The sequence below is a fragment of the Sinocyclocheilus grahami genome, unplaced genomic scaffold (assembly GCF_001515645.1).
Source record: "Sinocyclocheilus grahami isolate Dianchi unplaced genomic scaffold, SAMN03320097.WGS_v1.1 scaffold154.1, whole genome shotgun sequence".
NCBI classification, from domain to species: domain Eukaryota; kingdom Metazoa; phylum Chordata; class Actinopteri; order Cypriniformes; family Cyprinidae; genus Sinocyclocheilus; species Sinocyclocheilus grahami.
Genome location: NW_015505333.1, coordinates 114,764 through 138,737, shown reverse-complemented (window position 1 = coordinate 138,737; position 23,974 = coordinate 114,764). Strand labels below are relative to the sequence as shown.

The 23,974-nt window shown below is 40.2% G+C and overlaps 1 protein-coding gene across 1 annotated transcript in view; it reads right to left on the bottom strand.

Moving 5' to 3' along the window:
• The window catches only part of ttll7 (tubulin tyrosine ligase-like family, member 7), a 105,893-nt gene that overhangs the window by 12,042 nt on the left and 69,877 nt on the right, over positions 1-23,974 (bottom strand). Inside the window, exons 14-18 of the mRNA XM_016282099.1 lie at positions 20,774-20,860; positions 19,136-19,298; positions 15,834-16,159; positions 8,746-8,826; positions 7,672-7,832 (exon numbers count right to left, since the gene is read on the bottom strand). Coding sequence (XP_016137585.1) covers positions 7,672-7,832; positions 8,746-8,826; positions 15,834-16,159; positions 19,136-19,298; positions 20,774-20,860 — 818 coding nt within the window. The remainder of the gene's footprint in view (positions 1-7,671; positions 7,833-8,745; positions 8,827-15,833; positions 16,160-19,135; positions 19,299-20,773; positions 20,861-23,974) is intronic.

Genomic DNA, 23,974 nt, shown 5'->3' with positions numbered 1-23,974 from the left:
ATGGACTTTTTTCAGATTTTATTATTCATATCCCAAGTACACTTTCATAGAAGGCCATGAGGGACATGACAAAATAGGTGGTGTCAACTGAAAAAAACAAGATAATTTCTAATATAAAGATAAAAAATATGTCATGTTTTTAAACCTTATTAATTACTCAGGGAACCATGGTTACATAAGTAACCCGAGACGTTATCTTTTAAAGATTCAAAACAGTAAAAAAAATGGATGAGTCACATTTTACAAGGTGAAATTAAATAAAAATAAGAAGGAACTGGATGAATATTCTGAGTGATGCCAGTCCAGTCTTCCTTGTGTTGCAGCCTCAAAATAAATCACACCATTTTGGTTCATCTGGCCAGAGGAGAACTGGCCCCCTGACTGAGCCTGGTTTCTCCCAAGGTTTCTTCTCCATTTCTGTCACTGATGGAGTTTTGGTTCCTTGCCACCGTCGCCTTTTGGCTTGCTTAGTTGGGGACACTTAATATTGGGCAATATTGTGGGCTTGTTTGCACAGACACTATTTGAGGAGAACTGGACTGAGCTGGACGATGATATCACTGAATCAACAATGAACTGACTTTAACTGGAAAATTTACTACAAGTTTACTATTGTCCTCTTTTTAGAGCTAGATTTTTTTTTCTGCATTACTGAAAAACTATTTTCCTGACTAAGCCAGAGTTACATTTTTGTACACTGAAAAAAAAATGGGATAACAGATAAAATGTTGTTTCTCTTTCTAAACTTCATTTCTTTGCTTTTGATTAATGTAATTATTTTAATGTAGTGAGGAGTGGAGTTTTTGCTTAGGTTAAGGTACATAAAGAGTATGTCTTTGTTGCTTTACTTAAGCTGTTTACGTAATATATTAAACATGCTATTATGTGCTCTTGCTTGCTGCTAGTTTATGCCAAGTTACATTACAATTCAGTGATGTGACAAAAATATATAAATTAAATTGGATGAATTAAATCCTGTCAGGGATCTGTATAAAATCACTTTGATACTACTTAATCTGCTCAAGTGAACAAATTATGTTTGTGTTACTTAATTGATTCATTTACAACCAATGTATTATTAAATCATGCAAATCCAACACACTTTTTCAGTGCATGATCTTTATAACAAATAATCGTTTTTACTTTGTATAAGTGTTTTTTGTCTTTGCAAAAAGTATATATATATTATATAATATAAATATATATATTTGATTAATATTAAATCAAAATTAATGATTTGAACCAAATCATAAATATAATTTAATAAAAATTCATTTGGCTGTAACAAATTAAAGTTTTTTTTGTTGTATTTTTGGTTCACTGTATAATTTTTTCAATGAAGGATGTTGACATATTTTCACTGGAAAATAAGACAAAATTCAGAATAAGTAACCATTTTTAAACTTTAGATTTATACTATCATATATACCATCATAGGGTCATACTCTTCCAGCTTTTACAAAAATAACTGGAACAAACCACGAGGACGGTTAAAAGATTTGATTCTCGTTCATTTGGCTTTTGTTGAAGAAAGAAACGATAAAAAGTATTTTCTCTTTTGGTGGAGGAAATGAGGATTCATTGTAGAGATGATGAAATGTAACTTCTAGGGTTTTGAATTGTACATTACAGGCAGGGAGGCTCTACAGTGCTCTCCCACTGCTATCTCCTTCCTGTGCTAACGGCTCACAGGCCACCTTCACACGTCAGTCCCTGATTAAACAGAAGCAGCATGGGTCGCTGGCACTGCCTCTAATCCCCTAGAGCTGTGTTCGCTCTCATCAACTCAAAATGGTCTAAACCTGGCTATATAACATCCTTCACTCTGTGGCAATTACAAGAGTGATTGGGCCACACAAAGCCCCTGAGAAGCACTCACAATGACTGAAGGGAGAAAGGTGGTCAATAAGAAGGTGTCCCCACTGTTTGCGCTCAGAACTGATAAAATCGCAGCATGTAAACCTCTATGTGTATTATAACAGCAAGCGTGTATGCTTCTATGTGCGACTCTCTGAGGAAGTAAAAGTCTATATCAAGACTTACGATTGAGTCAATAAAGACAAAACAGAGACCATTTTTCTCATGGCCGGGGTTATGTTCTGTCTAAATGCCTTTTTACATTAAACACTCTTCCTAACTAATTTTAAGTGACATTTACAAGTGAAATAATTAATAAATGAAGGACATTTAAAAATGGACATGACACAAACTAGGAATAGTTTTCCCTTGTTAGTCTTCATAGAGCTGGGGAAGCTCTTGCCAAGTTACACACTACTTTTGCAATATTTTAATTGGCCTTGCCACTATAATGATTGTATTTTTTGGCAAAATATATATTTCTGACACATACAAATTAGGCAATATCACACAAGCAAGAATGCTGTTGTTCTGAATATTAGCACTGTTTTGACTTGGCCATAGTAAATCACAGCTGTACTGATATTCTGACCAACAATACAATTATGGGTGTAATATTGTTTTTACACAACAGTTCAATAAACAAGAAATTTGAAGAAGACAAAATGTTTTCTTTGAAATGATGTGCCAAGAAAGTAAATTAATAAAGTAAAGGTAAATAGACTTAACTGTAATTCCCTGTCAGACAAATTGGGATCTCGCTTCGAGAGACCAATCTACTTAGAGTCTAAACTAAACGAGCCAATAGACATTGGCATGCGATGATTGCATCCAGCTGCCGCTGATCACAGCATGAGCATAAAAAGGTAGCAGGTGCAACGCATACCAGCTTTTTGCTTCGGAGCTGAGCGATAATATCGTTCTGCTCCTGCCATATCTTCGTTTGTGACGACGAGTTCAACGCGCTACATGGAGATTTTTGTGTTGGCGGACAGGGCTTCAGCAGTGGTCGTTCCTGTGTCGAATGGGTTGCGCACTTCAGGCTGCACTACCCCCTATTGTGCTGCAAGCGGCCATCTCCCCTGTGCGTCTCAGCAGCTAAAAGAGAAATTCCCTGAAAGTGTTTACACGGGTACATCTTTGTAAAGACAACAGATCGTCTTTTTAAAGATGCCGTTTCACCCATGCGTTTCTGGATGCGGTCGTTACCTGGCGCCGGGTGATGGTCACGATCGCTGCCTTACATGTCTGGGCATTAAACACACTGAGGTGGCATTCGTGGATGAGTCATGTTCCCATTGCGGGAAGATGACCATCTCGGAGCTGCGGACCAGGCTCCATTACCGCCAGGGGGGCGGAGCTCTGTTTCCTCTGCCACAATCTAGTGTTCGTCCTGGGGGCAGCCAGGCGAGGACTAATTTGGGCAGTAACACGGGCGGTCTGAGGGTTACAGTGGTGGCAAACCCTTCAGGGAACCAACCCTTGGGATTGCTCAGAGAGATCACTCCTCTAGCGCTTTGAAACCAGCCGAGCTTCCTTCAGTGCTCCTCCCGACGACCGGATGTCGCTCACTGCATCGGAGGGAGACCTCTCTGGAGAGGAAGATTCGGTGGCAAGGCCTAAATCAGATCCGGAGATGTCGGTTATGATTTCCCGGGCCGCAGAGAGGGTAGGGCTTGAGTGGAAACCTCCACCGCATCCCGAGCCCTCGAGGTTGGATGATTTTTTTCTCGGGGTGGCTCGCACTGGTTCTCAGTGCTCAGGCATTCGTCTGGTCTGTCCGGTGTTGCTTATACGGTGGTGCTCATACGGAGAAGCTGCCTCCGCCTTACACGCTATAGCGTTACTGCAGGTTTATCAGGCCAAGGCACTGAAGGACCTGCACGAGAGTGGTCATGATCCGGAAATTCTGAAAGAGCTCCAAACCGCTACTGACCTCGTGCTCCGAGCGTCGAAGGTCACCACAAGTTCTCTGGGTCGTGCAATGTCCACACTTGTGGTCCAGGAGTGCCATCTCTGGCTGTGTCTGGCCGACATGAGGGATGCCGACAAAGTTCGGTTCCTCAATGCCCCTGTGCCCCAGACCGGCCTCTTCGGCGACGCGGTCGAGAGCTTTGCCCAGTAGTTCTCGGCTGCACAGAAGCAGACTGAGGCGATATGTCACATCCTGCCCTGGCGGGCAGCTGCTGCCTCCACCCGTCCCCGACATGAGGGATGCCGACAAAGTTCGGTTCCTCAATGCCCCTGTGCCCCAGACCGGCCTCTTCGGCGACGCGGTCGAGAGCTTTGCCCAGTAGTTCTCGGCTGCACAGAAGCAGACTGAGGCGATATGTCACATCCAGCTGCTGCCTCCACCCGTCCGCCGGCCGCAGCGCCCCATCCTGCTCGTCCACCCCTGCTCTCGTGCCGCATCCGCAGCCGCCTCGAGCAAGCGGCACCGTGGAGCTGGGTGTAGGCAGGCCGCCCTGGCGGTGAGCGGAAGAGCAAGAATCCCCGGGACGGGCGACCCAGAGAGGGAGGGAACTGCTCTTTGGGGGATGGTGAATGCACCTCTCCCTCCCCCGGAGTAGGGCCGGATGGAGAATCTGGTTTCCAAAAATCTCAACGAGAGAGCAGTTTTCTCTATCTCTGGGTCCCAAGAGGGCACGGAGAGTTGCGAACAGACCAACACCAGACCACACTCATCCTCCATCGCCAGCGGGCAGTTCGAGAGTGTCAACAAAGGCCCTACTCACACACCCTCTGCCCAACCGTGGAACCAGGTAAGTGTTGCGAGCCGCGAGCCCCACGAGCCGCCCGATTTGGGTCCCTGTGTTCCACCTCGCTGCCCCACTGCGGGTACCAAATGGTCCCGCTGGTTATGCTTGCACGGTATCTGGGTGCCTGGCTAGCGCTACCCAGCCTGTCTCGCTGGCTTCTGCAGACTATCAGCCTCGGCTATGCGATTCAGTTCGCCCGGCGTCCCCCCAAGTTCAGTGGCATCTGCTTCACAGCAGTGAAGGCAGCTGATGCTCCTGTCTTGCGTGCAGAGATCGCAGTCCTACTGGCGAAGGATGCGATAGAGTCGGTCCCTCCAGTCGATATGAAAACGGGGTTTTACAGCCCCTACTTCATTGTACCCAAGAAAGGCGGTGGGTTACGACCAATCTTGGACCTGTGCGTCTTGAACTAGGCACTTCACCGGTTACCGTTCAAGATATGTTGACGCAGAAACACATCTTCGGGTGCATCCCGTATGAGACACGCTTACGCCTTGAAGTGGAGCCTGTTCATCAAGTGGTGTTCTTCTCGCCGAGAAGACCTCCAGAGATGCCTGATCAGGGCATGTTGGGAAGCATGACCTGGTCATCAGGTTTCTTAGGGGGTCGAGAAGGTTAAATCCTCCCCGAACACCCTCTATATCCTCTTATATACTACAGCAGGGTCCATTTGAGCCTTTGCAGTCAGTTGAGCTGAAGTTTCTATCAAAACTCTGCTCCTGCTTGCACTGGCCTCCATCAAGAAGGTAGGGGACCTGCACACATTTTCGGTCGACGATTCCTGCCTAGAGTTTGGGCCGGCTGACTCCCAGGTAATCCTGAGGCCCCCGGTACAGCTATGTGCCCAAGGTTCCCACTACTCCCTTCAGGGATCAGGTGGTGAGCCTGCAAGCGCTGCACCCGGAGGAGGCAGACCCAGCCCTAGCTTTGCTTTGTCCCGTCCGAGCCTTGAGATGGTGCGTAGACCAGACACAAAGCTTTAGGACCTCAGACCAGCTCTTTGTCTGTTATGGAGGCCGGCAGAAGGGGAAGGTTGTCTCTAAGCAGAGGATGGCCCACTGGATAGTGGATGCCATCACCCTGGCTTATCAGGCACAGGTTGTGCCCTGCCTGTTCAGGTTGCGAGCTCACTCTACTAGAAGAGTTGCATCCTCCTGGGCGCTGGCTTGTGGCACCTCGCTGACAGATATTTGTAGAGCTGAGGGTTGGGTGACCCCCAACACGTTCGCTAGATTCTATAGCCTTTGTGTGGAGCCGGTATCCTCCTGTGTTCTCACCTCAAACGCGTAGAAGCATTGAGAGGCCCCGGTTTAGTGTTGGCTTGCTAAAACCTCTCCAGAGAGTCCGTACTGTAGACCCTGTCGAGCTACTCCATCCCCTCGGCAGCCAGACGTGGCGGAACATCCGGCACCAGGCCTTCACTCAATGAATCCGTGAGAACCAGTAGAGGGCTGGGTTCCATATGTAGGGACCTAAGTGGATCCCATATGTGTAAAGTCCACAGTATAGCCTCAGAGCCCGTGTTTCCCCGGCAGACTTCTGCCATTTCCAAGAGGGATACAATCACCTCTAATCTTCCATATGCACCTAAATGGTTGTTCATATGTGTACTTCCGGTGCTTCCGAAACCTCCTTTGGGAAGGATGGGGCTTCCGCAACGCTCCTGTTCCAAGTGGAACGGGTACGTTTTCCCAGTGTTATCCAATCTCACTGAGTGGGTAGTGCTACGACAACAGTGACTAGTCTTCTTGTTGCGAGCCCCGGCCTACACCAAAAAGGGGGTGCAGGAGGCTTGCACAGGACACTGGAAGGAGCAGCATCCATGGCACTTTGATAGGAATGCCAATTTGTTGGTCACAATGTGACTCAGAGTGACCGACTGAAAGGGAACGTCTCGGTTACGTATGTAACCCTCGTTCCCTGAAGGAGGGAATGGAGACGTCACGTCCCTTTGCCACGGCTGCTGTACCATCGCTGAGTGGCCGGGTTACTGGCTCGGCTCCTCAGCGAAAACCTCGTATGCGTTGCACCTGCTACCTTTTTATGCTCACGCTGTGATCAGCGGCATCTGGATGCAATCATCACATGCCAATGTCCATTGGCTTGTTTAGTTTACACTCAAAGTAGATTGGTCTCTCGAAGCGAAATCCCAATGCGTCAGTCACAACGTGACGTCTTCATTCCCTCCTTCAGGGAACGAGGGTTACATACTGTGACGAGAGGGGCGGGGCCGAGAGCCGTGGGAACAGAGCGTGCTTCCGAAACCTCCTTTGGGAAGGATGGGGCTTCCGCAACGCTCCTGTTCCAAGTGGAACGGGTACGTTTTCCCAGTGTTATCCAATCTCACTGAGTGGGTAGTGCTACGACAACAGTGACTAGTCTTCTTGTTGCGAGCCCCGGCCTACACCAAAAAGGGGGTGCAGGAGGCTTGCACAGGACACTGGAAGGAGCAGCATCCATGGCACTTTGATAGGAATGCCAATTTGTTGGTCACAATGTGACTCAGAGTGACCGACTGAAAGGGAACGTCTCGGTTACGTATGTAACCCTCGTTCCCTGAAGGAGGGAATGGAGACGTCACGTCCCTTTGCCACGGCTGCTGTACCATCGCTGAGTGGCCGGGTTACTGGCTCGGCTCCTCAGCGAAAACCTCGCCGGTTCCCGCCTCCTTCTTCCCGACCTACAAACTACGTTACACATACATTTACATTTAGTCATTTAGCAAACACTTTTATCCAAAGTGACTTACAAATGAGGACAATAGAAGCAATCAATACTAACAAAAGAGCAACAATATGTAAGTGCAAATGACAAGTCTCGGTTAGCCTAACGCAGTACACATAGCAAGGTACCTATATATATATATATATATATATACACACACACAAATAAAAACAAGTAGATAGAATAGAAAAAATAGAAAGCTGGCGGTTTTTTGTTTTTTGAAATAAAAAAGAAGATAAATAGATAAAGTAGAATTAAAATAGAATAGAAAGTTACGTACGTAACCGAGACTTTTCATGTTCACTTTTAAGGCAGAATTAAAGTATCTTACCCAGAGCTGGAGAGACAGTTCCAGAGCCCCTGACCATGACTCCAGAGCAGACGGTTAAACACGCGGTTCAAAAGGCAAAAAAGACGTAAACTCTCCACATCCGGTTCACTCCAAATCCTCTGCAGCATCCAGTGGATGTTGGTACGAACAATATCCAAAACCTGAAATAATCAGATAAATAAAAGTATCTAAAAGAGGTCACAAATAGGCAGATTACATAATGTTGGGGAAATTAAAAAATCGAAAACTTCAAAATTGTACTTCAAATAGAAGACCTCACAGAGACAGAATCAACATTAAAACCAGAAATGTATATTAAATACAGCAAAACTATGGATCCCACTAATGTACTGTATATAATGGAATAAAACATATAGTTATAAATACAGTAACATAGTTTAAATAAATGTTTACTGTATTTTGCAGAAACTTCTTTGAAATGAATTAGTGAATCATTCATTGAAATGAATTGTCCTAACGAACCAATTTGCTAAACTGAATCAGACTTCCCAAAGATACTGGAGGGGTATGGATTGTGAACAGTAAAATTCAGAAGAAGAGTAATGGCATGAGTCTCAGCGATCTTCCTCTTCCCCCTTCAGCTCCCTCAGTTATTCTGCTCGTCGACATCTGTGATGTGACTTTCAACAATATGTCTGATTTAATGGCCTCATATGAGACATGTTAACTCTATTCTGATTGATCCCTCAAACTTCGGCTGATAATCAGCTTTTGGAATGAGACAATCCCTCATTATATCAGTCTGCCATGCCCACCCTACAACGTCCACCCTACTGCGTCAAATCAAAACACCTGTAACCTGCTGTAACCACCTGTCGTTCACTACTGTAATAGCACTGAAATTGAGTGCCTTTGAACTGTTTCAATGTGTTGCATCATGTGTTCTGTTAAGGCAGATCCAAATGACATTTTTTAAGACCTCCATTCTTTTTTTTTCATCCACCATCCAGTTTGGTCACCTGAGACTCAGCTGAAAATCTCCAACTTATCAAAAAGTAATTGAGTGTTTACTTTTTCACCTTGCATAACTTCATGCATATTTAGTCCACTCACCTTCCTTTGTTTGGTGGCATCTAACTTCACCAGCCAGTAAGACGCCACTTTTGGTTTATGGTATTTCCAGTTGTTCAGAATCTAAAGGGGCAAATGACATTCATTTTATTATTATAATATGCATATCTATCTATCTATCTATCTATATCTTTACTGCAGGCATCTTTGTTTTATTTTACAAACACAAGCACCTTGAATGAGATCAGTCCATTCACATTGGTTCTCTCCCCACATATACATTTTTTAACATTTTGGAACATTGTTCTGAATGTTTGAATATATTTACATAATTTACATTATCAATAAAATATGCTCACTCTCCTCACTGAATCCCGGTGGCACAACAAGCACCAGTAAACGCCGCTTCTAGTGAATACATTCTCGAACACGCCACTAAAATGAGTAGATGAACTATGTCCATGTTTTGAGTGTGAGATGACGGCATAAATATGGTCATATTTATCATTTATCTTCCTTATCATTAATAATTCATTTAGACAGTGAATTAAACCAAAAACATTAAAAATATTAATTACAAACATTTACGTTTATTTAAAAATTATTTATTTATTTTTTTCTCCAAAGTGTCAGTGAAACAAGATACTTAACCTTCAAAATGTTGATCATCAATCTCAGAAGGAATTCATTTAGACAGTGAATTAAACCAAAAACATTAAAAATATTAATTACAAACATTTACGTTTATTTAAAAATTATTTTTTTTTTTTTTTCTCCAAAGTGTCAGTGAAACAAGATACTTAACCTTCAAAATGTTGATCATCAATCTCAGAAGCTCAAACTAAATAGTATATGATTCTTAAACTTTATTTATCACTGATAAATGATATCATTTATATCATTTATATCACGTGATAAAGTTTAAGAATTAGCAAGTATTGATAGTGTGCGGGTTCGTTACTTATTTTTGATTCAACTGTTTGTTTGATTTTGTTCCCATGCACCTATCGTCGTTTCAGGCGTGCTGAGTTTACGTTGATTCCATAAATTCAATATAAATATTTGTTTGACCACATTATATTTACAATAACTAACAGTGATAGAGGGTTGAATGCTTAACAAATGCACTTATCACTGCAATTTGTTATTTTTCTTCCTGTTAGACTGTAGAAAATTGTTACTTCCTGGTTTAAAGTTTGTAATGCCTTTTTAATCAGTCTTGCTTTATATGTATTGTTAGATACAGCAAATAAAACTAGTCTATAGCTATTTCAGTTAGTCTTTGTTGTGCTCTTCTTTTTGTACATTGCCAGGCTTTTTAAAAATGTATTATTTAGTGGCTACAGCATTCTACTGCAACTTTGCAAATACATGTCAACTAACTCTCATTAGAGTATTAGTAGACTGTTAAGTTATGGTTAGGGTTAGTAGAATAAGCTGACATGTACTTGCAAAGCTACTTATAGTCAGTAGAATGTCTGAAGTGGTCTATCAAAATGAAGTGTTACCTTAAAGTCTTCAGCTGAATACAATAAGCAATTTATCTGATGTTGACAAATAATTTTTATTTACAAATACTGTACATATTGTAGAAAGCTGTAAAACACACGGACCATTCAACAGTCTGTAGGCGGGTTTATTTGTAAGCAATTTATCTGATGTTGACAAATAATTTTTATTTACAAATATTGTACATATTGTAGAAAGCTGTAAAACACACGGACCATTCAACAGTCTGTAGGCGGGTTTATTTGTTGATTGATTGACTGACTGACTGACTGACTGACTGACTGATTGATTGATTGATTGATTGATTGCCAAGTGCAATGTGAACTTTATCTGTTGGCCAACCCCCTAACTATGCACTATATTGGTAAGATGCATCCTTACCTTCATAATTTTTTCTGCCTGTTTCATTTTCAGTTGTGTCTTTATGGCTGTCATTATATAACGTGGTGCAAAATATTCCCATCCTTTAGCTTTTTAATTTAATAATATGTTGGTACAGCCATGTTACTCTCATACTGTAATGTATATGCAATATAGGATATACTGTCGAAAGTTGTTGCATAATTTGTTCACTAGATAATACGTGCATGCCAAGATAAATGTAGTGGCTTAACATACCGAAGGGTATGTGAAGGGTAATGAACAATTTTCTCAGACTGTGATGATTAGTTTCCACAATTATTAGCATCACAATTCTAGCAAAGATTTTTTATACTTTCATTTTGGAAAAAAAAATGTACAGTACATTTATAACTGTACTTTGTGTTATATTACCTTCGCATTAAAAAACATAAAACTGTGATTCTAATACAACAGCTGAGGGAGTGACAGCAAATTTGACATCTTTCTCTCCTCTGATCAACGTAATCAATCTCTCTCTATTTTTTCCTCTTTTGTAAAGTCATAGAAATGCTATATTAGATATTTTCTTTTGCTAATAGAGCAAATGGTCATGCAAAAATTACATTTATTGCAGTTCCCTTTCAGTCGGTCACCTTTCTTCCCGGAGGTGCATGAGGAGCTCAACAGGTCGTGGACGGCACCTTTTTACTGCCGGAAACTGATTTGCTGGATCCTCCTCCCTCGATGGTGGGTCAGCTAGGGGGTTACAAGGGTCCCCCCGGTGGAGCGGTCGGTTGCGATGCAGCTGTGTCCTGCTCCAATACCGCCTCCAACCGGCAGGGAGAACCATGCCTCCCCTCCCGGGTCTGTAGGTACTTGACTGGCCAGCGATGCCTACACGACCTGTGGAGAAGCTGCCTCCACCTTACATGCTATGGCGTGATTGCAAGTGCACCAGGCCAAGGCACTGAGGGACTTGCACGAGGGTGGTCACGACCCGGAAGTTAGAGAACTCCGCACCACGGCGGACCTCGCGACACGAGCGACGAAGGTTACGGCACGGTCTCTGGGTCGTGCGATGTCCACTACACATTCCTGGGCTGCTCAACCGGGCAGCCGACAGAGCTGTCCCGAGCTGCGCTCCCGGGAGAATAGCGACTCCATCCCCAGACGGTCCAGCTGGTTTGGGGACGTTTTGGAGCCGCTCAGGTAAACCTGTTTGCCTCTCCAGAAACCTCTCACTGCCAGTTGTTCTTCGCCCTGACCGAGGGAACACTAGTATGCATTTCCCCCAGTGAGCCTTCTGGCACAGTTGCTGTGCAAGGTCAGGGAGGACGAGGAGCAGGTCCTGCTGGTGGCACCCTATTGGCCTTCCCGGACCTGGTTCCCTGAACTAATGCTCCTCGCGACAGCCCCTCCTTGGCCGATTCCTCTGAGGAAGGATTTACTGACTCAAGAGATGGGGCACCCTTTGGCACCCGTGTCCAGACCTCTGAAAACTTCACGTCCGGTCCCTGGACGGGACGCGGAGGTTCTGAGTGGCCTACCCCAAGAGGTAGTTGACACCATCACTTCAGCAAGAGCACCGTCTACGAGACAGAGGTATTTGACACCCTCACTTCAGCAAGAGCACCGTCTACGAGACACGCCTACGCTTTGAAGTGGAACTGTTCGTTGAGTGGTGTTCTTCTCGCCGAGAAGGCCCCCGAAGATGCCCGATCGTAGTTGTGATGTCCTTTTTGCAGCAAGGGCTGGATCTGTAAATTAGGGCTGCCCCCTAATAGCAGATACTTGCTCTTAATATACTCCGTCATTTTGGTTATACGGATAAGAGTAATACATCTTTCGAATCTGTAAAGCCTCTACGTTTATTTGTGTGCACTCACAATAACAACAAAACATTGCGTTTTGTAAAATAATGAAAGTAAACAGGATGCACTTTCTGCCGTCTCGGTCTCTGTGAACGTGAGCATGAAACTCCGTGTATACTTGCCTTACAGACATGAAAAACATATCTAAAGAGAGTGAAAGGTTACACTTTATTTCGATAGTCCATTTTAGACATTCTACTAACTATAAGTAACTTTGTAACTGCATGTCAATGACATGTCAACAAATTCTAATTAATTTGCAACTACATGTCTACTAACTCTCAAGAGTAGACAGGGTAGGATTAGGGTTAGTAGAATAAGTTGACATATACTTGCAAAGTTTCTGATAGTCAGTATGTTGTATGTTGTTGACCCATCAAAATAAAGTGTTAGAAGATATTAAGCAGACAGTCTACTAATACTCTAATGACTGCTAGTTGACATGTAGTTGCAAAGTTACTTACTGTTAGTAAAATGTCTATAGTGGACTATCAAAATAAAGTGTTACTGAGTGAAATGTCTACTTTCAAATGAAACAATTCAAATCTGAAAAAACAAATACTCTCAGATTATGTAATCCGTATGAAACTTGCATGCAGGTGCATCCACTACTGTGGAGATGATGAGTCAGTGTCGCCGAATTCATCTCTTAAACCGAAAACACTAGTTTATCAATAGATTATTACAATGTTAATGCAGTTTAATCTGACTGTTTTTCCCTGACACATTCATCATCATTACTTCTGCCGGTGTGCTGTGGCAAGCTTTATGCATGCACTTGAGCGCTTATTAGGCTATGTAGGCAATTAAAGGCTCATTAGCATGATTTAAATTATTTATAAATAAAATTGCAATTAGTCGACCAATGCTTAAAATGAACGACTACTAGTCGACCAGAAAAATCTTTAGGCGAGGGCAGCCCTACTATAAATTGTGCCTTCCAATAATTTATATATATATTATATTAAAAAGCCAAGTTGGACTGGCTAGTTTAGGAAAAACAGCCAGTTGCCCAGCATACAGTACATACTGTAGGAACTTTAAAATCATCCTAGGATGTTTCTAATGAAGCTGGTTGCTTTTTTTAAATTTGAAAAAAATAAATAAATAAATTCAAAGTTTTGAATGTTTTTACTATTATTCTAAAGAATCTGTAACTTTTGATGATTACTGTATATGTTTTCCTGAGATTTATCATATTCAAGGCTTCATATACTGAGCAAAAACTTTCTAAAGACTGAATGTGCCTATGGAGTCTTATCAGAGAACTACAAACACAGCTCAAAATACAAATATAAGAAGAATAGAAAGAGCACAAATCCTAATTAAACAGGTTTCATTATTAGAAAATGAAGCCTTATTAACTTGATGATCATATATACAATTATTCTGAAAAGTGCATTTAGCTTTAGTAGTCCGTCTTGCTAAACACAATCTAAAGTCTTATTAAACAAAGCATAAGTGTGTGTGCTGGTTTTCCTGATTAATATTCCTTAATGAGAGTTTGAACAAGGGGGAGTGCTGGTATTCACGAGATGAATGTGCCCATAAATACAGGCCCAATTTAGCTTCACACTCCCAATTTTTTCCACAATGTGGCTGATTTTCCTCTCCAAGGTGTGCCCGGAGAGAGTGAGAGAACGAGAGTGGTTATAAGAGTAGGAGAATGAGAAGAAAATATCAGAGTATGAAAACACAGTGTGAGTGATTATGTGTTTGTGCGTGTGTTGAATCTATTGTTTGATGGATTAGAATGACTCAGGACAGCGATGGGAAAATAAAAATGATGTTTGTCATTTTCACAGGTGGTGTGTTGCCAGATCTTCTCTAAATCAGCCATCTTTGTGAACATCTGTTCAGATTCTCTAGAGGACATCTAGGGTAAAGAAAAAGATAGATGTGTCTGTGTAGATATGTATGTCTATGTTCAGGATGAAATACAAGTATAATCAGGACTCGAAGAGAAAGGCCTGCCTGATGGCCCGGGTTCAGCGTAAAAAACACTCAGGACAGTAGACAGATTTGTCACTGGCCCAATCGGGGCACTGCTGTGTCCTCATGAAAGTTTATAATTTGCACATGTTTTTAAAGCTTTACCAATTTAAACATTCAATCAATTTAAAAGCATTAGAAGACGCGAAAAGCACTCAAGGTGCAAGGCGATGCGAAAGAGAACTCCATTCAGCACTCGTGCACTGTGCTCTGGCAATGCTTACGCTATGCTGCACAGACACCCCGCAGTAGTGTCTATAGCAGTGTCCAAAATGACTAGTTTCCACTTATTTCCCATTAAAAAAACTATATAGCCTTTTGCTTTATAGAAACCATTTTGGTGGGGGAAAAATTGTTATTCTGCCAATTTTATGTAAAAATCTCTTTACTTTGCTCGGTCCAATCATATATTGACATGCTGAAAACATATGACCATGTGAAAGAGAAGTTGATGAGTAAAAAAAAAAAAAGAAAGAAAAAAATAAATACATTTTTCCCCAAAATCAAAACAAGAAAATGAATTGGTAATTGTGAAGTAATTGTATTCTCAGTGGTGATTCTGATTAGAATTCTTATTTCTGAAATATTTTTATTTAAATGTGCATATATTAATGGCAAGAAGCACTATAATAATTGCAATGACAATGCAAAAATCTAAAAACTCTAAATCTAATTTTCATTACGCACAATTTACTTTATATTTCCCTATTTTCTGATTTCTTGGGGTGTAATTTAAGCTGGAACTTCCCATTAAAAAAACTATATAGCCTTTTGCTTTATAGAAACCATTTTGGTGGGGGAAAAATTGTTATTCTGCCAATTTTATGTAAAAATCTCTTTACTTTGCTCGGTCCAATCATATATTGACATGCTGAAAACATATGACCATGTGAAAGAGAAGTTGATGAGTAAAAAAAAAAAAAGAAAGAAAAAAAAAAAAAATTTTCCCCAAAATCAAAACAAGAAAATGAATTGGTAATTGTGAAGTAATTGTATTCTCAGTGGTGATTCTGATTAGAATTCTTATTTCTGAAATATTTTTATTTAAATGTGCATATATTAATGGCAAGAAGCACTATAATAATTGCAATAACAATGCAAAAATCTAAAAACTCTAAATCTAATTTTCATTACGCACAATTTACTTTATATTTCCCTATTTTCTGATTTCTTGGGGTGTAATTTAAGCTGGAACTGGAACTTCCTGTTCATTCATCAAACTGGAAATCAAAGGTCAGGTTATTGCTTTGCGGGACACTTAATTCCACATTGTACTGCAAATTCAGACAAATGCAATCTTTTGACAGGGTAATCAATGCATATGGAAATGCAGTACACATACTGCATAAACAGAATGAGTAGTATGGTCATTTGTGAATATTCCCTGCATGTGATTGAGAGAAATCCGATACTTGCCGTATTGGGATGAATGGCACCTAGACTGCTGCTGTGTGGAACTCTGTTTGTAGAACTGTTTCTACTGAGCGAATGGGAGCGACATGCTGTGTGGGGTCGAATCGAGGTCATCTGCATCATGGTGGCTGCAGTTTGAGCTGTCGCAGGCGATGCATTAGGCATGTGAGTGGCTGTTTTTGGCCGCCTGGTCTCACTGGTAGGTGATTGCGCAGTCAGAGAGGATATGGAGCGCGGACAGGACATGGAGCGGCGGATGAGCCCGGAAAGATTGGGCGAGGAGGAAGGACCTCGCATTGGTTTAGGGGCAGGTTTCCAGTGAACACGACCTAAAACAAAGAACCAAAGCATTTGACTTCAATTTAAAACACACTCACACACCCTCTTTGAAATTAAGTCTAGCATCTGAAATCTAAAAACCGACAAAAAAGGCTTTAATGAATCACTTCACCATATGATCATCCTGCAGGCCTGAGTGGCTGTCAGGTTTCCAACTCAGGGCGGACAGTGAATTGAAACACACATACAGACGAATTTACGATTTTGAATGACCTCCAGTTTGTGAGCTAGCCAGCGGCATCACCGCTTCATCCGTGAATCTTGAGGGAAGAAGTTGCCAAATGCGGCATTATAGCAGCTTAGCTCGGACTATCACAGATGGCCTCAGGGTAGTATGGGGCAAAGGGGGCAAACAATGTCACCCCAGAATAGCCCAATGCCCCCTCCGGCAGCAACCCAATCACCAGCGGCCCCTCACACACCAAATAAGCCTGTCAGCTTGCTGCTTTGTCCTTCTTTCAGCAGCTAGTCATGGCTTTTCACTGTGTCAGGCATGGATAATCAATATACTGCACAATCTATGGCACTTTCCAAAAATAGGGTACAAACTGGTGCTCCATTATTGAACTATAAACATAAAATTATCATAGCATAACATTTTGGCCTGTCCCACCCCAGTTTGACACTTTCTGAATCTATTACCTTCTTTCCTGTTTCCAATAATTAAAACAAAATTATGATTTAAGCTGTTTAAAACTAACTGTTAAAATCATTTTGGAAAAGCATTGTTAATTATTAAATTACGTTAATTACCAGAATCATTATATTTAGCTGTATCCCACATTTTGTGCACAACCCTGTAACATGATTTTCCCCTATTAAAAATATTGCGTAAGACTGTGAAACTCAAGTTAAGGAAGTGCATTTGTACTCTTTTAGTGCAATGAGGGAAGTCAACAGTATCACTGATTTTTTTATTTATTTAACATTTTTATACAACCATCATAATTGTACAGTTGAATAAATTCATGCTCAATCATTCAACCATGTTATCATCCTATTATTGATAAATAAATAAATAAAATTGTGTTTATTTAATTTCAAATATTATAATGTAATTTAAATAGGTCTGTTAATTGTTTATAGTAAGAAAATGATTAAATTACACACATTTTAGTTTTAAACGGTTTTTAGACATTTCTTTAATTTATGTAAGAGGGTTGCAAAAATGGCATTTTTGTCCTGAAGTTTTTTTTTTTACGTTTAGCAACTCCTTTAATGACCATTTATTGAAAAAGAATAATAATTATACACATATATATATATATATATTTTTTTTTTTTAACCATATTTGTGAAAAATCCCTTATCAGAGCCACACTGCTAAAACGTCACATGGAGTAATAGTGAGAGCAGCTTACAAACTACTGTATACAGTACATATATAGTATAAAGACTATGCGTGGGATGTTTGAGCTGCTGGACTCCAAGGAACACTCTGCTTCTAAAAAAATTTTTACTTTAAAACAAACATTTTTCGAGGCTTGTTTGCACAGTTTTCAAGCTACACCAGAAGTGCTCCTCTGAACTTCTCCCTAACCTGTGCTTTCCCCGAGCTGAGCGTCCAGTCTCCCTTTAAACCAGTGGACTGAAACATCAGAAAAGCTCATTAAAGCTGCAGCGCATGAGAGCCGAGGGACCTCTCACGACATCACCTGCCGCAGTCAGCCAGTCAAATTAAGAGCCACTGCACTGGGCCAGCCAATACTGTGACCCTAATTAAAAAAGATGGATTTTCTCTGTTTCATGTATTAATTAGGTAAACAAATGCATTATGGTAGATTTACATCTGTAATTTAGCTCTGGCTCGGCAAACGGCACTGAAGATTTAATGTGTCTGGCTAGACAAAAGCCTGCTTAAATGTTTAAGTCATACGCTTGCTCTTGCAGTCATCTGGAAATCATCGAGGGACAGATAGCACCTATAAAAGCGGTTCAGCTGCAGAACGTCCCAGAACCTCCCAGTCTACCCTAATAGTCCCAGCCCACAGGTGATAAATAGCTTTTCCACTGAACAGACCCCTACAACCTACTGTTCTCGAAGTAGGAACAGATAACGTCAGAGGTCCAGTAGTGAGATCATGTCTACGCCAAATAAAGTTCTCAAAACAACAGCTCAGTCCAGCAACACTGACGCAAAACAAAACTAGATCACTCCCATTACAATCATTACAGTTTTCTACCATCGAACAGTTTGATGCAACTGTGAAGTGTGTTCAAATAATAATAATGATAATAAAAATAAAAAAACATCTGTAAACTGATTGCAATGAATGTAACTTCTGACAGCTGCATCAAAATCAGTTTGTGATGATAAAAGATGTCAAATTTTTTGGGGGGGATGCTAAATATTGTTATATTTGTGGCTTTTTACTGAATTTATTGTTGTTAAAAAACGATACGAAGTCAGTAAGGGTCAGTAAGATTTTTCCAAAATAAATAAAACTTAGCAAGGATAAATTAAATTGATCAAAAGTGGCAGTAAAGAATTGGTTGCTAAAAAATTCAGCTTAGCCATCACAGGAATAAATTAAATTTTTTAATATATTTCATAATACAAAACTGTTATTTTAAATATTTCACAGTATTACTGTTTTCACTGATTTTTTTTTTATCAAATAAGTATGGTCTGCATTATGTTCAAAAACAAAAAATATATGCATATATATTTCATGCATATTTAAAAAAAATTCAGACCAACATAAAATTTAAAGTTACTTTAAAGTTACTGGTGCTTAGAAATGAGGTGCCTGTCAAATAGCAATCCGAGTTGTTGTTGTTCTGAAAACATTATGTCTGTAATGCGTAAATTAAACTTTTACATTATCCTGACCTATGGTTTCTCTGGTAGGGTTCCAGATTGGGCACTGGAGCCATTTTGAGAAAAACCGGCACCTTTTCTGTGGAAAAAGGGCTAAGAGAGGTTCCCAGACCTCTTTCTTTCATAGACCCAAGGACAGAACTCACTGGAGCGTTCGGGGCGATTGAGTTTCTCTTGCATGATGCTGCTGCTCTCATCTTCTCCATCAGCGTCGGAACCAGAGCTGCTGTCGCTGCAACTGGGCGAGGAGTCTTCAGGGTCCCTGTGCCCTCGGGGTGTTGGGCTGCTCTCAGGCATGGATGACAGGACCTACAGACAAACAAACACATAAACACACCCGCAGGGAGAGATGATGAGAGAAGATCCTAGAAAAATGTCACTTCTGCAGCTTTCACCCCGAGTCCAATTAACGCTTGCCACTGACGGCAGAATGGAAGGGTGGCAGCGATGCACACCTGACGCACCCAGTCTTGATTAATGTCACTGCAGAAACATGTTCATTTGGTCTGAAACACATACATTGCATGTCAGGGGAACTAATCTAGTATGTCCTTCAAGAAGTATTGAACAATGAATCGAATATCTGTCCGACACTTGGGAAGTACAGACTATTAGCCTTCTGAATGCACTAATTTCACCTTTTCAACTGCAATTTGGCTCAAAGGCTTGTCTAAATTAACCCTTTTGACAATCTCCAACAGAGTTTTGAAAGAATCCAGATTCTGCTCTTCTTGGCATATTTAAGAGGAACTGCTTGTGACTGTTTCAATTGCTTAATTTCCGTCTAGTCAGGTTATTCTAGATGGCCCTGTAATGGCACTGTTAGAGTGTTCCAATCCATCAGAGCAGATACTGCTGAAATGAAACCTACATTCTGCTAAGTCAAAAGGGAACCAATTAATAGCATTTCATGCCATACAGTATCTGTAACTGTCTGTAGCATCACTATGAGGGAATTTCATGAAAACTCATCATGAAATCTCATGCCTGGATTATAATTCACCTCAAAAATAGAAAGGGACTATAAAATGTTATTTCCAATAGGTTGAGCAAGCAAAACCCATTCATTTTCTCCATGGTTACATAGAATTGTAAGGAAAACTTTCAAAACAGACCTAGAATGAGTGGAGTATGAACATTTTTATAAACTCTGTCAAAACACTCCATTATTGTTGTTGTTGTTGTAGTTACTGCGTTTTGCCTTTGTTGGGCGATACTCTTTTGTGAAGCCACAAGTCAGTGTGGTTTCACCAGTCAGAGAACCGTGAGAGTGGCAAAAGTGCTCAGCGATGACCACCGACTCCCGTGAATCACTGTGAATGATGCAATCGAATTACTCTCCCAATATTCTCAAACTACTTATATATTTGCAATAACTTTGAAGTATACTATATTCCATACTTCTTTTTATAATCAATGACTTGTACTAAGTAGCACTACATCATTATATGATTTTGATTTGATTAGGTCATAATGCATGAGATGGAATACAAAATTCATTGCCTCTTACAAGATATTATAAAAGTACAGTCTCAAAGAATTGTATTCCTGTAGCTCTAACTGTAAATGCCAAGATTATGGGTTAAAATGCATAAAAGTAAAAAAATTTGCTTCAGATCTGTTTTTTTTTTTTTTTTTTTTGGTTTAGTTTGGTTCATGGCTTAGAACTCAAGAGAACTCTTTTCAATCAAGAGAAAATTAATAGGAAAAATATGAATATGAATGTCTTTGTTTACCTACAGTATATCTAGATATCTGTATATATTGGAGTGTATGCAGTGTACCTTAGGTCCTTTCTGTTTGGAGTTTTTTCCCATCAGTTTCTCATCATCCAGTTCACACTGCTCCAGGAGGTCTAGGATATCTTCCTCCTGCAGAACACGTCACCAACAAAAGCAGAAGACAGTCTTCATTTTTCACATAACATTTTCTTGTGGATATGTACTTAGTACACTTTTGCACCTCACTGGTGATTTTACTGAATGTCAAAAGAAAATAAGTGAAGTGCAAGTTAACTTCATTCCTTGTTTTGTGACTGAGAGAGTGTAAGAGAGTTAAGACAGAGAGGTTTCAATAGCATCTTTCATTTAAGCTTCAGGAGTATTGGGAAGTTTGATTTACGTCCATGAATCAGTTCAAACTGTGCGTTTGACTGAATTGAATAAAAACATTGATTGGACATTTGTTTTAATGCATTCCCTGAAGTAACTGTCTATTACTATGTGTTGATAAATTAGTGCATATTGATATATATATTGGTGATTACTTTTAACAATCAAAATATTGTTAAAAATATATCAATTTGCATATGGATTACATTTTTTTGCTATTTTCCTATCATATGCTAACTCATTCTTTGCAAAATCAGGAACAAACACATAATGTAATTTTAGTGAGGACTCCTAATTCCAAAATATTTTAAACACGTTATTATCTTGTCTAAACTATGAGTAATCAAATTGAGTAATTTCTGGAAAAAATTCTAAATCCAAACAGCACGTTGCATGACACCAAAACTATTTCTTGGCATAAATCAAAGCCATGTGTTTAGCCCAAGTTCAGAAATCCATCTAGAATATGAATCAACCTCATTCCTCCTTGCAAGTCACTGTATCTGAACCACACTTTGAATCTGGAACATCATAATCTATGTAGAATTCTTCTTGTCATTTCTTTCAAATAAAGTACTCTGTTGTTGACTTTGAAGTATGGGGTCACTGTAAAATTACATTTTCCTTGTATTACAGATTACATGGCTAATTAATTTTCCATTATATTTTAAGAATTACAATTAATGGTTCAGGCAAGCAACACCAGTTAATTTAAACACTGTAAAACTCATTATCAGTATGATTCAGTATGATTAATAATGCTGATTCCAATTATTTATTTTCATAAAAAAGTATCAATAATTCCAGTGGTCTTTAAATTATGTATTTCACTTCCACTTTCAGCTGTATATTAAACAATAAATCTATTTGGGTGAATATTGAATCATCACACTCTCAAGAATTTATTGAATCAATATTGAATTCAGTATAGTTCTGAATTTGCTTCAACATATTTTCTTTTTACTGTGTTTCTGTGTTACTGAGATCTGTGTTTCACGGATGTCGCATGCTTTTCAAGCAGAAACATTATCCCAGCTGTAACTCAATAAGCCAGGCATTGATCTGTTGTTCTGGCTCAGATGGAGAGAGATTTTAAGTGCATTAAAATCTGTTCTTTTGCTCATTGCCACCTTCCATTCTTCCCCAAATACAGAGTAAGGCTCATTGTTCAAGCAGTCGGTGAAGAGAAAAAAAAGGCCAGAAAAACCTCACACTGACTGTAAGTGACGAGTCAATATTTGTCAGTGTTTGCTACCATTAGATTGTTATGAAATTTGCCATTGTTAATGTTTTACTGAGTGCTTTTTGCGGATGTGGAAAGCATGGAAACAACAGAGCAATGTTCTATAAGATTAAATTAACTAAATAGTCATCAGCAGACCTGTTCCCACCCAAAAAAACAGTATAAGAATTTTTTGTGACATAATTTAGTTTTTCATGAGCATTTTCCACCCTTTCTGTGACCCTTGGCTTTAAACGGGCCCTTTTTGCTGCTGTGCTTTTAAGATGTAAATGCGCCTTTGCATGTGAAATGAGTAACAGTTCTTTGCTGCGAGCTGTGAGCTTGCTCTCGGGTCCAGTTCGTGCTGCCTATCTTTCAAAAACAGCCTTTTTGCACCGCCTGCATTACATCGTGACAGCTAAAAAAACAATCCAAGCTGAAACGTCTCTCGTACTGTTAAGATCAGACTGAAATGATCAGGGTCCTTAAGAATAAACTGCAGCCACTCGTTTGTAATGAGCGTATCCTTAAGAATATACAGAGCGACAAGCGCTACACACAGATTCAGCACAGTTTACTCTTGTTGCTAGTTCTTCTAGTGTTTAGGAGTATTTATCCTGCTCTCTCATTTTACTCAAACATGATGGAGTAGGTCAGGTTTCCAAACATCACATAGGCTATTTGGCCAGTGATTGTGATCCAGTAATTTTGGAACAAGACATTTTGGCAGCAACAGTAAGAACAGAGTATAGCGTAATGTGATTATTGTTTAGACAGAGCAATTAGTAAAGAATTCCCATAAAAAACTAGAAAAAGTAATTAGCAATTAGTAATACTAATGACTTATTTTGAGTAATTTTCCCAACTCTTTGTAAATTTGTGAGGTGTAGACAGACCGTAGACTAATGTTAAAAGCTCAGGGTTGCTGAAAGACTGAAGCGACATTAACAAACTGACGGACAGGAAGGTCAAAGACCACATGGCAATGGCACAAACTCTGTGCTCTTGAATCTTTCCCAAATAAGCCAGACACTAGCGCCGTAGGAAACGGCTCACACGCTCCCCTGCCACATCACCAGACGGCTCCCGGCTCAAACCTACAACCTGCCTAACAACCATCTCCATTCAAACTCATGCGCAACCCCACTCCGAAGTCAGATTTCAGACTCCATCAATGTGTGCTATGAGGACGGAACCCTTCCAACAATATGCCTCATTCATATGCATGGGTACACAGATCCGGCCTTGAAAATCCCTTTAAAAAGAACATCCAGAGGTTTCAGAGAGGTTGCGCAGCACAATAATGAACTCCAGCTGAATAGAGAATCTTAGAACAGGCGCTTTCATAAAAAAAGAGAAACTGCTCAGAAATGCAGTGGGATGATTTGTATTTAAAGCTAATAAAGCTTTTAAAATATTACATAATTAAATTTTTTTTTCTCTGGATTTTAATTCCCGCATAAACAATTTAAGAGTTCAGATGCAAATGCCTCTAAGTGCCGACTGAAATTTTCTTCTAAAATTAGCATTTTTATCAGGCTCCTATATTTATGTTTATTTATTTCACTTTAATGGCATAGAAAATGACCTATACATTGTCATTAAAGTAAAATGACTGAACCTAAACAAAGGAGCCTGATAAAAATGCTAAT